This window comes from Labeo rohita, chromosome 15 (assembly GCF_022985175.1).
Source record: "Labeo rohita strain BAU-BD-2019 chromosome 15, IGBB_LRoh.1.0, whole genome shotgun sequence".
NCBI lineage: Eukaryota > Metazoa > Chordata > Actinopteri > Cypriniformes > Cyprinidae > Labeo > Labeo rohita.
This window is the reverse complement of record NC_066883.1, coordinates 2738229-2753038: the sequence shown is the minus strand read 5'-3', so window position 1 is coordinate 2753038 and position 14810 is coordinate 2738229. Positions and strand designations below refer to the sequence as shown.

Sequence of the window (14810 nt, the reverse complement as noted above, 5' to 3'; positions counted from 1 at the left end):
CATCAGCTTTTATTGTGTGGATTAATTCCTGAAAGTACACATTGTGTAAACATGTTCATTTTCAGGCCTAGTCCACATGTACACAGGAGTTTTTCCCTTCTTCGTTTAAAAAAAAAAAAAAAAAAAAAAAAAAAAAAAGATCTTGTCCACATGAAAACTTAAAAAAAATTGTCAAGAGCATGCCAAACCAACAGGTGCCGATATAACCCTAACCGTAGAGCCATGTTGGCCAATCACAAACTTGGCTCATGTAAACAAAGGAGATTATGCCACACAATATGATGTCAAACCAAGGAGATAAAGGTGCATTCACGCCATGTCCACATGACCGCTGTACCACCTGACCACTGCATATTGATTTAGGCATTGATAGTGGTGCTATAGAAATGTATAAATCGTCTACGTTAAATACGACATAATGGCGCACACTTCGATGCCAAAAATCACAAGCCAAAATCTCTGGTTTCACTGGTTACACAACAACATTGCAACTGGAGTTTCTGAAAATCTTCACACTGGCAGGAGTTTTCAAAAAGGTTTGGTTTCAGTGAATTGAAAAATTGCGGTTGAAAATATCCGTGTTAAACTTCAATATATGTGTAACTTGAAACTAGCTGTAATATTTAAATTTATATTCAATTAATGTGTTTAGAACCTGTAAAGGCATGGCGTGCCTTTAAATGCAAATGAGCTCTCCTCACCCCACCCCCTCTCTTCTCTCTGTGGAGTGACAAGCTGCTCTGAGAGATTGTTTACTTTAGCTGCATTTAACCACGTTTAGCCACTAAACTTGCTAACTACAGATTCATAAAAAAAACGCTTATACACACTTTCTGCTGTAAGTGAAGCTGGATCATGAATGATTCGCGCGAACATAGACGGATATATGTAGATCAGGAGAAGCATTCCCTTCACAAACAAACGTAATCCACTGCATCTTCAGCGGCTCAGATGTCGGGAGTAAATGACGACCACTATGTTCATTATTACATCCAGCAACACAACACCTCAATCGCTCAATTCTTGACTAACTTACATCCCTGCTCCAGCATTGAAACAATGGAGATCTGACTGTTACAGCTGATTTAAGGCGGGTCTGAGGTAAGATGCTCATGTCAGTCAACTATGGTGGGAGCGGCATCTGTGGGTGTGACGCCACAACGACAGGCATCTGAGAACGGCTCGATTTGAAAAAGGGAATATCATTTTTACAGATTAATTAAAAACCACTGCATGGATTTTTATCATTATAGGGTAGATGTGTACATACACTGACAACACACATTTTCAGTTTTTTTTTATTTTGTAGATTAATTATCTTTCCTCCTTTCAGTACTGAGAATGTCTTTTTTTTTAATTTAAGCCAAGTCCTCTCCTGAAGCCATGTTATTTTCTTGTTTGTTATATAAATAAAGTTTATTGAAATACAATATATGAACAATGTTGTCAGTGCTGGGATAGAAGAACTGGTGATACTCCATGCCTAATATCTTTTTGTTTAATTTTATTTTTGTCTTCGGATGCAATTGCTTTATTACTTCCTCTCCAAACCTAGACTGGAAAAGGTCACATAATATCTAGAAACAACTCTTAAGTTTAACACAATATTCAGGGTTAATAAAAGATAAGCTCAGTCAACACAGTTTGTGGCATTATGGTAATAAATAAATAATGACTTCTGTTAAAACTCACTGTAACGCATGATCATCTTTTGTGTGTGTGTGTGTTTCACAAACAACATTATGTCACAAATGCTGTTGAATGGGCTTCTTAAACATTTTTAAACATTTTGTTTGCAAGTTGACCTCTTTTCGTCAGTGAACAAGATCTTACTGAACTGGAACAAAAGATGTCAAAACATTAACTTAAAAACATATATGCTTATCAAAGTTTTGATACATTTGTAAACTTGCATAACCACTCAAAGTCCATTAACCTCTCTTCTGAGACCTTTCCACGTTATTTGCCTCTAACCTTTGTTGTGTTGTCTTGGTCTGCACAAAGATTAGTCATAAAAACACAAACGGAAACCTTAGGATAATGAGTAAAATACCACTTTACAATGAGCATTTGTTACACTTCTAATGTATTAAGTAGTGTTATCATATACATATACATTTACATTTACCTTTACATTAATTTAGGTTGTAGTAAGATGAAAACAAAGCTTCAAATCCAGTGATAAAGTTGGGTTTTATCCAGAGACAGACTAGGTTCTTATTGTATTGCATTTGACCAATATTGCAGGGAAGTTGAAATGGCCGAAATATAAGTGGACTTTGTTTTCACAGTACAGCCTTGCAAATAAGGCATAGAAATTTGTATTAATGCATTAAAATGTTTTCCTGCAGTTTAAGCACAAAGTTCACTTCAATTTGTAGACAGTACATTGACTGAAATATTTTGTAAATATTTATCTCTGTTCCTCTAGAATTGAGACTTTAACCAAGGCCAGTTATAAGTTTCCCTCTGTAATTACTGGTGACTGGCTTATTTTTTATTTTTTTCAATTTTTTTTTAAAGTCTAGATCACCTGATTGTAAGGCTGCATGATAAATCACCTTTTCATCATAATCATGATGTCTGCTTCTCTAAATTCTATTAATATTTATCTCATCTTTCAGATTCACTTTAAAAGTGTCTGTTGCTGTAGTTATTAAATATATATGCCATATTTGCCATATATTCGAGAAGGGTATAACTGCAGCCTGGAGACCTCCAAATGGGGGCGGGAACTCCAAAATGGGGTGGGAGCTCCAAAATAGGGCGTGGCTTCTTCCCATTGGCAGGCAGGCACATGACACGCATGCACGATTTTTTTCCCCCAATCCACTTCAGCGCAAACTGCGCCCCACAGGTGCTTCTAAAGGTTTTATTGGTTGTGTCAATCACAGTGTTGATTTCCTACACTATGCTACAATCAATGCTAACCCCTAAACCTACCCCACACCTGACCCTAACCTTAACCAGTGAAATTGACTGCACGGTGGGATTGGCGCTGAATAGCGTGGCAGATAAACAGTTAATAAGATAATGCAATATAAGATCGCCGGGACGTTCCGTAACTCCCCAACCAGACCTCACCAGACAAGGGGACCTTTTTAGTTACACCCAGCGTCACTACACCCTCCTACCCTGCGAATTTCAAGTCCCAGCTTTCCATCGTTTCTTAAAACAGAGCGATAGAGTAAAACCTTTCCCCTGCATTTGGAGATCTCCGGTCTGCAGTTACTGTATACATACTTGTGTCACAACAATTTAGTGAGTTGGCCACTAGATGGAAGTACATTACTACAGTTTGACACTGGATGTTACGTGGGCTTGTGCATGAATGCATGTTTTTCATGATTGCATTCTCAGATGTTTACACCATTCTACTTCTATTTCTGCTCTGTCAGTAAGTCAGTTAAAAGAGGATGTAAGTGTGAGTATGCTAAGAGAAAAGTTAACTTCCTGATACTGAATTTATAGTCTTTCATTACTAAATAGAGGAAGAACACACAACAGTTTGACTCATAGTGCACATGCTGACAGCTGGATAAAAATCCTCTGATCATAGTGTGGCTCTCATGTGTTTTGTTTTTTGCATGACTCATTAAAATAATTAATTCTGAATGGTTGCAGCTAAATATATTTCTGAATAATGTCAAAGCTGTATCATCGCCATTTTAAAGCTGTGATCTCACCGTGGATATCAGAAAAGGTCTGAGTTATTTAGAGTGTTCAAATAGAAGCTTTTGTTGGAAACTGTTTTTGCATCTTTTATGTGATTGCACAGACATTCTCTACACTCGCACACGCTCTATCTGGACTTCCTTGCAACAGAAAAGACCATGGTCATCAGTGTTTCTTCAACTTCTACAACACTGTAAAAACAAACAAACAAACTACCAAAAAACTCTTAATTTTACATAAACTAGCTTTTTTTCAGGTTGTTTTCTTTTATTTTGAATTGCAGTCAAAACTTATTAACTTATTAAACATTTTCTCTAAATTAACTACTTGGCTGTTATTTTAAGTATTATGACATAATAACAAATTACAGCAATTCACATTTGTCATACAGAAAAACTACTTTTTTTTTATACAGTATGTTTTCTGTTTTCTTAAATTACAAACAAATGTATGTAAAATTACAAAAAAATCTGTAATTAACACAACAACAAAACCGTTAGATGATAAAACGGTCAAATGACTGTCAGCAACAGCTGCCAAACAAAAACCATTAAATTAAAATAAAAACTCCTTATTTAAATAAGCTGACAAATGCTGTAATTTTACAGGTATTTTCTGAATTTTTATGATCAAACACCTTCACTTTAAAACAAAAGACAAAAAACAAAAAAAAAAAAAAAAAAGAAAAAAAAAAACAGTCAAATAACTGGCAGCACAGGGTGCCAAACAAAAACCTTAAAATTAAAATAAATTAAAGTAAAATCTCCTCATACAAATAATTTAACAACACTGTTAATTTACAGGCATTTCCTAAATTTTTACAATCAAACACCTTCACTGTAAAATTAACTAATTGATTAATTAATTAAAGGTCACATGACTGACAGCAACAGAATATTAAAAAAAAAAAAAAAAAAAAAAACAGTAACAGATCTCTCTAGAGCTCAGCATCTTTACTTATTACCAACCAGCCTGACTTCATATCTTCCAAACAAAACTTCTTATTGAGAATTAACATTAACCTCATTGAGATTTAAATGTTAATGTTTTATCAAAAATAATAAAATCATCATTGCGGAAAGCATTTGCTGTAGTTCATAACTTCAGTTTCTCTCTGGGTGTTATAACTAGAAAACATCTTGAATGTAGAATCAGCACATGAATCTCAGCAATGGTGGCATTCAACAAAAAGCTTATTGTGTAATCAGAGTTGATCTAAATATTTTGCCAACTGTCATCATTGTTGAGGTTTAGCTAAGGGTCAAGAGCCAAACTAAAGCAAATGATTATCTCCACAACGGTGACTTCAAACTTGATTAATTTCAATTAAACATTAACTTGTATTAATTCTTAATGAGAAGTTTTCTAGAGAGATCTGTTCAATGTTTATTTGGGATTTAAAGAGTTTCTGTTTGGTGGGTTACCGTTGTGCTGAAGAGTAAAGTGTGTACTTCAGTCCAGTTGATGTAATGCTGCATGTCATGTTCTTTAAAAGTTGTGACTGTGGAGTTGTTGATGCAGTAATTATTACACTGGTTTTTGCCTGTATGCTGTTGTTAACTAGTGGTTAACTGCACAAAATGTAAGTTTCACAGAAAATGCCTGTAAAGAAACAATTTGAAAAAAAAAAAAATGTTTAAGAAAATTATAAAATTGTCCCTTAATATTATAGTTTTTGTTTGGCAGCTACTACTGACAGTCATTTAACCATTATTTTCTTTAACGGTAAACGTTTGGCACCCTGTGCTGCCATATATTTCACTGTTTTTTTTTTCTGTGTATTTTTTTTTTTACAGTGCAGATCAATAGGCTTGCACACACTTTTTGGGAGCAGGTGGTCATGCAAACATAGATCACCCTTCTCTTAATTATTTATGGAAAAATTAATTGCTTAAATATTTATTTATTTCACTACCTATACATATAGGCATATATCTAATACTTAACAAACTTCAAGGCAGCTACAAATTTACAAAAATACAATGGTCTTCATGTCCCGTTTAGAAACGTGGAGGTTCCAAAGTTCTTGATGAATCTACATCCACTCCAGAAGCCTGAGATCTACAAGTGATCAACAACTCGGTTGTGGTGGTACCATCACAGAGAGGCACAAAATCAGTTTCCAGAACATTTTCATTCAACGTTCCACCGATCCTGCAATCTATTTCAGGGCGAAACGTCTTAAAGGAGATAGAGGTCTGCGAGGAGCGGTCTGATGGAGGCTCTTCCACTGTCATCCTCAGATCTCCCTGTGCACTACACAACACAGCCCTCTGTTTTCCAGAGGGACCAGGCTGGATGTTCCATAGATAAAATGTCCAGCAAAAGAGAAGCTTTCCTAAACGTGAAGTGATCAGTAAGAGAGATCACTCTTGTATTTTCAGCAACTGCTCGACTCTGAAGCAAAAATCTGAATGATTAGATGTGTGGTGCCTCCTTGGCATGCAAATTCCACTTGGCAATCTCACTCTTACTACTCAGAGGTGACTCCCAAAGGAAACCCCATAACATCAACTGTCAATTTAACGTCCAACATGACTAACTGAAAGGGAACTAAAACTGCCAGTAAGTGGCGTCAGTTCTTAGTAAGTGAGTCACTGAATCATTCATTCAGCTGATTTGTTCAAACAAACTGATTCATGAAACATTCAGTGATTCGACTCACCTGATTCATTCAAACATGCTGAAACCACAAATGAAACACTACTATGTATTGCTGGGATACGCAACTGTTTTGCTTTGTTTGGAACCATTTTTGTTGCACAGTAAAAAGTGAACCTGTGCAGTTGTTGCTTTAAGGAGGTATTTCTATCTGATACTACCTATAATTCTAATTTTGTTGTTATAACCTAGTTCAATCAAGAATATGTAACATAAAATGAGAGAATGTTATTTCAACTTAAATTCATCACATTGACCCAACATACAACTTCCAATAATGCTCAGAACAAACACATTCAAAACATGCACACCTGCTCCATGATGGTTAGTGAATGTTGGTTCAATGAGAAATTATGATTTGAAATGACTATGTATTTTAAGCTGCAGCAATGTGAAAATCACAATGGACAGCGCTAGTCTTAAGCACTACTGTATTTTTTTTTTTGTAGAAAAAAAATATAGTTAAACTACACCAACATATCCAGTCTGACTTTATTTCTTTCATACTAAAAAACTTTTTATTGAGAATTGAGGTTTAGATGTTGATGTTTTATTGAAAATAATCAAGCTTAAAGTCACCATTGTGGAGATAAGCATTTGATTTAACCGGGCTCTTGATTCTTGAATACTCAGCATCATTTTTTCTTTGATTGCTGCAACTGTGTATTTCTAAGGAACATTTGTTATTGCAATAGTTGTGAGAAACACTCTGAGATCTGTTAGATCTGTTAGTCTCACGATGTCATGACAATCAGATATCCTGGTTGTTCTCTTTTGTTATATAGGAAGTGTTTTGAGCTGTGTTTTTTTTTTTCACACAAAGATCAAGAATCAGCACATGAATCTCAACAATGGTGTCACACAGTCACTCGCTCCCAGTCACCAGCCTTCTAATTGGACACACCTGATATCACTTACCTGCCACACATATAAGCACATGCACTCCACCCAGTCAGCGGCTGGTCTCACGGTCTCAAGGTCGGGATTACCTACTTGTCTCTACTTACTTTCCTGGACTGATCGATGCAAGGATTTCTGGAAATGAACTTTAAAGGATTATTTGAGAGATAAGATTTTGTACCTTATATTGCTATATGCTTCCACCTTATGGATATTCATCACCCTTCGCTTGTTTATGTTGGAAGTTTTTGAGTTTACGTCAAATAAACCTTGTGATCAAAACTAACCACGTCTTTGCCTTTCTCAACTGTGACAAATGGTGATTTTTTTTTAAACTAAATGCAGAAATCAGGTTACATCTACTGACTGTTATGCTTCAATAAAACTATTTTTTATTTTTTAGGTTGGTTGAAATTAGTTATAATCAGTAATCTTAAATCATTTATTTCATTTCAACAAAACCAGTTATTGTAGATGTTACCACATGAAGAACAATTTCGAACCAACAAAATATTTTTTCAGTATGGTGGAACAGAGCAAAAGCAATGCAAAACGTGGATGCTGCTCTGTGGGGGACAGCTTTATGTTAACTGTGGTGACAAGGAATGTTAAAAGGTAGCAGGGCAGGACAGGTGCTCATGTGCTCTTGCAGAATTACAACTTAAATTCTTAATTGAGAATTGATGCCATGGGCCAAATTTCAGTAAAATAAAGAGAATATTTCTAAGAATATTTCTTCTATAGATTCTGCCAAGATCTGTCACAAATATAAACACTGCAAAACACATACTCTTTGAGGTTTGTGAGTTTCTGACATAGAATTAGAAGAATCAAATGCTCAGTGTTACATACTTATCTTCACAGAGCTGTATATTCATTTTACATAATTTAGATTAATTTCTGTATTGTTTTTCTCAATTCGTATTGATCAATATAGAGATGACTTGCCCTCATTCCCACAGTGTGCAAAACAAGAGCAACAATGGTTGGCAAAAACTCCCTAAACTGGCAAGAATGAAACTGAGACTCAGCATGGGGAATTTATCTTGCTTTGGCTGACATACAAAAAAACAAAAACAAAAACATACTTTCAGTTACTATTAACTACGTTTTGAACATTGCAGTAAATGTACAACTGGCAGATATGCACACAATTATGAAATAGCATATTTTTGCAATTAAAACAAGAATAATGAATTTCTAGACAGTTTTCCATAATTATTTTAACTCTGTATGGTGCAAAAAGTGTTTGCACTCAGTTTTGGTGCAAAAATACAGTAAAGAAGAGATCAAGAAAATATTGTTCATGTGCTAAACTTGCAGTTATTTTCAACAAACATACATAAGGAGATCAAGTGAATGGGGATGGAATTGCTATAATTAATGGGTAACACTTTAGTTTAGAGACCAATTATCATTATTCACTAGCATGCATATTACTAGCATATTGGCTGTTTATTAGTACATATAAAGCACATATTAAATCCTTATTTTGCATGACCATATTACATCCCTTAATTAGACCCCTTTACCTAAATTTAACAGCTACCTATACTAAGCAGTGAATTAGGAGTTTATTGAGAGAAAAAGCACATATTAATGCCTTATTCTACATGACCTTATTCTACATCCCTAATAGTACTCAATACCTAAAATTAACTACCTTACTAAATATTAATAGGCAGCAAATTAGAAATTTATTGAGGGAAAAGTCATAGTTAATAGTGAATAAGTGTTTCCTATTGTAAAGTGTTAATATAGTTAATAATGGGAGCTGGTCCTTAAAGTGTGACAAAAATATGTATTTTCTCCTGAAGTGCTACTGTATCCTAAATAGACGATACAATTCAATTTATTCTTTTAGCAGATGCTTTTATCCAAAGCAACGTATAAAAGAGGAACATCACAAGCAATGCACCATGAGCAACACACACAGGAAAATCCCCAGTGTTAATTTAACACTCTGAGTGTGGACTCATATAAACACTGAAGCGGAGTTTATGTTGAGATAATTAGGAGATTAATTAAGTGACGATTGACCATTATTGAAGACACATAATGTTAACAAGCAGAATCACCAAAGGAGAAAAAGAAAAAGGAAAAAAAAAAAAAAACATTATAGTGGTCAGTGTTTACATTAGTTGGGATCTTGACCCTTAAATTTTTAACATTAGATTGTGTTGTAAAACTGCTGCAGCTGAGTTATAACAGCCAGACAAACCAGTGGAACGATGATCATGTGGGATTGACTATGTTTTGAAGGAATTATCATGTAGTGACCTGAAAAAACGGAGTTAGGTTTTCTTTATTGATTATATCAACACTATGAACTTTTGTTCTCACTATGTGAATAAATCAATAATCATAATAATAATAATAATAATAATAATAACTCAGAGATTTAACTCTATATGAGTTCAGGGATTCAGGTCAAATTATGATTGTTAAAACATAATCATCACCACCCTCAAATATTCTAAAAATAAGTTCTTAATATTATTTTCAGAAAATGATTACTGTAGATTCATGCAGATTCACACTGGTGGGTTTAAAGGCAGTCACATTAGATCTGTATTCACTGACTTTCACTCACATGTGAATGCAGGAAAAAGCAAACAGTTTCACATTTCACTGCATACAAAAATTTGGGGAATTCTGACCCTTGAATTCTTATGAAATAAAGATGAGTGACCAAAGATAGATCAGTATGTCTCACAGGGTTATTTTTTGACTGAATTCAAAGAACACAAACTTTAAAGCTACAGTAGATCAGGGATAGGCAACGTTGGTCCTCGAGTGCCGATGTCCTGCAGAGTTTAGCTCTAACCCTGAAAAAAAAAAAACACCTGCCTGTAGCCCTAGTAATTCTAAAGACCTTGATTAGCTTCTTCAGGTGTGTTCGATTAGGGCTGGAGCTAAACTGCAGGACAGCGGCACTCCAGGATGGAGATTGCCAGTCTCTGGTTTAGAACATTTATTTATTTGTTTGTTTGTAAATAAATTTCACAAATAAGTTATTTTATTCCTTTAATTTCAATAAACTAATTCAGTCAATTCAGTCATCAAATAATTCTTGTCCCCACATTTTACAGTTCTTGTTTAAATAGGTAAATGTTGCTTATGTCTGTATGTACAGTGTATGATTCAATATAATTCTTCTCAGCACAGATCCAGAACAGATATTAATTTGATTAATTCAAATCTTAAAAAGGTATTACGTTTTATTCTTGACAGTACGCAGCAACACTGGAACAGAAAGTTTGGGAAGTTCCTCTTGTGAAGAAACAACCATATGAAAACAGCAACTTGTTGCAAGTCAAAGACTTGTTTACATGTTTTAAAAATCACACACACAAAAATGATAACATTGCTTTTGGCCATACTATTATGGCACACACATATACAGCATATAAATGATACATATAAATAAGTATTGAACACATCACCATATTTCCAAGGGTGCTGTTGACTTGAAATTTTCACCAGATGTCCGTAACAACCCAAGTAAGCCATACATACAAAGAAAACAAAACAAATAAGTTCATAAATTAACTTATGTGTAATAAAATGGAATGACAGGAGGACAAAGTATTGAACAGATGAAGAAAGGGAGGCGCAAAAAGGCATGGAAAGGGCAATCCTGCCCCTTGTCAGTGGAAATTAATATTAACACCTACAGTACCAGGATGATGACAATAAAACAACGATGAGCATTTCAGCAAAACAACGATCCCAATTTATGAAATTATTTGTTTTGTTTTATTTGTATGTATGGATTGCTGGGGTTGTTATCAATATCTGGTGAAAAATTTAATGCCAACAGCACATTTATGCATATATTTACAGGGAAAAATGGTGATGTCTTCAATACTTATTACCGCTGTATAAATATATATTGCATTAATGTAACTAATTATATTAATGTATTAATGTAACATTTTTTTTTAATGAACAGAAGCAGGAATTTAACTGATGTAGGAGCATTTATCTCTGTCTGCATTACAGTAATGTCTACAATATTTTGCAGTTTTTTTCTACTTGTTTTTCTACATTTAGGGCCTCACGTGTTTTTATTTTAATGTTTGTGACCGATGTCTAGACAGTTAGTTCCACAACATTCATTATATTTATTCTTTTTTTTTTTTTAAATATTATTATGAAATGCACAATATGAATTAACTTCACATATGATCTCAACTCAATCAATATTTAATTTACTTGAGCTAAACTATGCCACTGTTGTCTTTCAAGCTGCTTTACAGCAGAATTCTTTTATTTTCAAGAAAAGTTTCAAGAACATAATAATAATAATAATAATAAAACAATAGAAAAAAAAAAGAAAAGAAATACGATCTTTATTTTAATTTTGTTTGTTTTAATTTACTTTTGGGTTGACAAATTATTTAATTTTATTTGCTGTATTTCAGTTAATTTAAGTGTGAATGTGATCACTCAACTTTCATGGTTTGCTTTATGTAACACTAATGTCTGAACCATTACATGGTCAGCTATTTGGGTTTATTGTTTACAATATAATTATTTTCATTTGTTTAGACTACTTATGTGTTATGTTTCAGACTTGAACGAGTCGCATGATGGAATAACTAATGCCCGTAATGCTTCATTCTGATAGTCCACGTTAGACGTCCTACTAACAATAAGTAACTTTGCAAGTACATGTTAACTAGCTCACATTAGAGTATTAGTAAACTGTTATGATTAGGGTTAGCAGAATAAGTTGACATGTAGTTGCAAAATTACTTAAAGTTAGGAGAATGTCTATGTTCTATGTAAATGTTATTCCAATGCCTGACTCTGAGGTATGAGTTTTTCAGGTACACTTTAAGACAGAATGTCTGCTGGCACCCTTGAATCAAGGATATATTCTAAAACATTTGATTCGCCCACGTAGTCATTACAGCATGAAAATGTGTTTAAGCAAGAGTTATATTAATGTCAGTAAGATTATTAGTGTAGGAGAACCACAATATTTTCACATACATGAGAGTGCTCCCGACAAAAAAAGGTCTGAGCGTTTGTCTATCATGTCTGCGTGTTGCCCTGAGGAGTGCTGGTCGTGTCCGTCCCGAGTTCCCTGAGCGCCCTGCAGCGGCCCGGAGACAGACGCATGGTGTTAAACAGCGAGCTCCTGAATGACTTACAGAGAAAGAAGTAGATGAGCGGATCCAGCACAGAATTAAGGGAGGAAAGCCAAAGCGTGCTCTCCTTCAGCTGAAAGAATAACAGCTTCTGCTGGCAACTGAACATGAGTCCACGAGTCTGGCTAATGGTGTACGGCACTCGGGCGAAGTGGAAGGGAACAAAGCAAACAAAGAAGACCGCCAACACCAGGAACACGTTGGCTTGAATGCTGTTTTTGTGAGGGGCGTTCGGTCCTGGTCTTGCCTGGCGTTGAGCTCGTGTGCGGGCGTAAGACTTGAAGAGCTCTTTCGTGATGAGCGTGTAGCATACTATCACCGTTACAAGGTTTCCCCAAAAGATCACCTGGCACACGTGGTTGACCAGCTCGTGCCACTTCAGCCCCATCTCTGTTTTGAGGTCACTGCATTTAAAGCGATCCGAAGTGTTGGGCCGGCTTGTCAGAATTACATTAGGCAGTGAAAGAGCCAACAGCGACATCCATATGAAGCCCGAGAGGAGCTTTCTGTATAGTAGACGTCTAGCGTTGGTGCCCACAAAGGGCCACATGGTCTTTCTGCAACGGTCGATGCTGATCAGGCCGAAGAACAGGATGCTGATGTACATCGTGAGGTAGAAGAGCACGGACGACACGCGACAGACGAACACACGCTGGCCGACTGATGCTAAGTTCGCGTCGGCGAGGATCTTGAAGGGGAAGGTGAGGGTCATGATAATATCGGCCACCACAATGTTCTTCAGATAGATGATGAAGTGAGATTTACTGGGGATTCGGAGGAACACCCATGCGGCCAGGCTGTTGAGCGACAAGCCCAGGATGAAGAGGATGGTGTAGAGAAGAGGGAACACGGTTGTCTTTAGAGCGCTGTCACGTGAACAGGCCTCCGACGACTTATTCCTGACGGTCTGGTTGGAGTAAGCGTCCGTCACGAGTGTCAGCGCTGTTGTGAGCTCCATGGATGTGTAATTTCTGTCACATAAAACACACATCGGCAATATTTAGAATAGCAGAACTTTAGGCAATATCAACCACAATTTGTGTAAAATAAAGGATTTATTGTTGAATTTGTTATTAGACGCCAATGCATAAAAATCTTACTTCACCTTGCGTCTAGTAACTAACACAAGCTGGCAATAATGGTTTCACAATGATAGCTGTATGGGTCAGAAATTTCACGTTTCTACCATTCCTGTTATGCTGATCTATTGTGAAAGATACGCTATTCGTTTTATAATTTTCTATGGGAGAGAAAAAGCGTAAAGTGAAAGTCTTTCCCTTGGATTACAGTGTTTTGCAGTAGATAGTGTTTATGACAAGGGAAATGTTAGAGGTCATTGTTTTAGACTATTACGCCATTATTTTCAGATGAATGTCTCTTTTGAAGTTACATTCTTAAAGATTTTTGTACTCACATTAAAAATGTAATCTCAATACTACTGTATTTGTGTTTTATGTATTTATTTACAATATTACTACATGACTATATGAGATTACTAGTAATTATAATGAAATACATTTCCTTTTAAAAAATAGCATTTAGAGGAATGTAGAGTGAAAAAGGTTTATAGATGTATAAATCCTAAAAAAGGCATCAATTACACTGTAAAACATTCTGTATGAAAACATTTTATTATTATTTGCTGGTTTTAAAAAAGTTGCTTGATTAAAGTGTCATTGTATTATGCAAAATGAAACACCTACCTCGAGAAGATGCGAGGATAAATGGTGATGAGTTTCACTTGAATAGGTCTAAAGTCACATCATGCTTTTAGGAAACAAGCTTGATTTTAGGGCCTTTCTAAAAGGAAATGAATCTTACTTTCTCCCTTCTGCTTTTTGTTTCCTGCCATACCATGCAGACACAAGGAGAAGTTTAAAACTGTCTGAAAAGCTGATGTTACGTTAACTGTGTAACAGTTCAACATCTTTTGTGCTGACTGAGCCAAGAGTTTGTGACTTAAAAACCACTGAAAAAACAAAACAATAAAAAAAATAATGCTGAAACACATTTCTATCATAACAACTCTTAGAGGGTTTGGCATGGTAATGTGCATAACAATGTTAATGTGTTTGGTCTTGGTGGAAAAGATATGCTACGCTGCTGCTGCGGCAGAGCAAGTACTGAGACTTGCTACTGCCAATACGTCCACAACATGCTGTTGCACTCAAAAAAATATTTCAGCCCTTAACTTATTTCCATGCATTTAGATTACGTAGTTTTAATTTAAACAAATCAATTAAACTTAATGTGATTCAAATGCATCAGTCTTACGTAAATGAAACAGGTAAAGTTGATGTAATAGTTCCCAGTGTTAAACAAACCCTGCTCAGTGTTCATGTGTTTCCACACTACAGAGTGTTCAAGTAGCATTGACACAGTGTTGGAGTTAAGGAGATCATTATGTCATGATTG

The 14810-nt window shown here is 35.4% G+C and overlaps 1 protein-coding gene across 1 annotated transcript; it reads right to left on the bottom strand.

The window, feature by feature from the left end:
• Window positions 1–9336: 9336 nt before the first annotated feature.
• Window positions 9337–14188, bottom strand: p2ry12 (purinergic receptor P2Y12). The gene is made up of 2 exons (XM_051130261.1): window positions 14099–14188; window positions 9337–13366 (listed from the first exon to the last, which is right to left on the bottom strand). Exon 2 carries the CDS (start codon window positions 13351–13353, stop codon window positions 12280–12282), a length of 1074 nt encoding a protein of 357 aa, XP_050986218.1. The 5' UTR covers window positions 13354–13366; window positions 14099–14188; the 3' UTR covers window positions 9337–12279.
• Between the last annotated feature and the right edge of the window lie 622 nt (window positions 14189–14810).

Bases quoted from the DNA above. Each gene is read 5' to 3' on its own strand.
- p2ry12 (XM_051130261.1), bottom strand. From the start codon at position 13,353: ATGGAGCTCACAACAGCGCTGACACTCGTGACGGACGCTTACTCCAAC.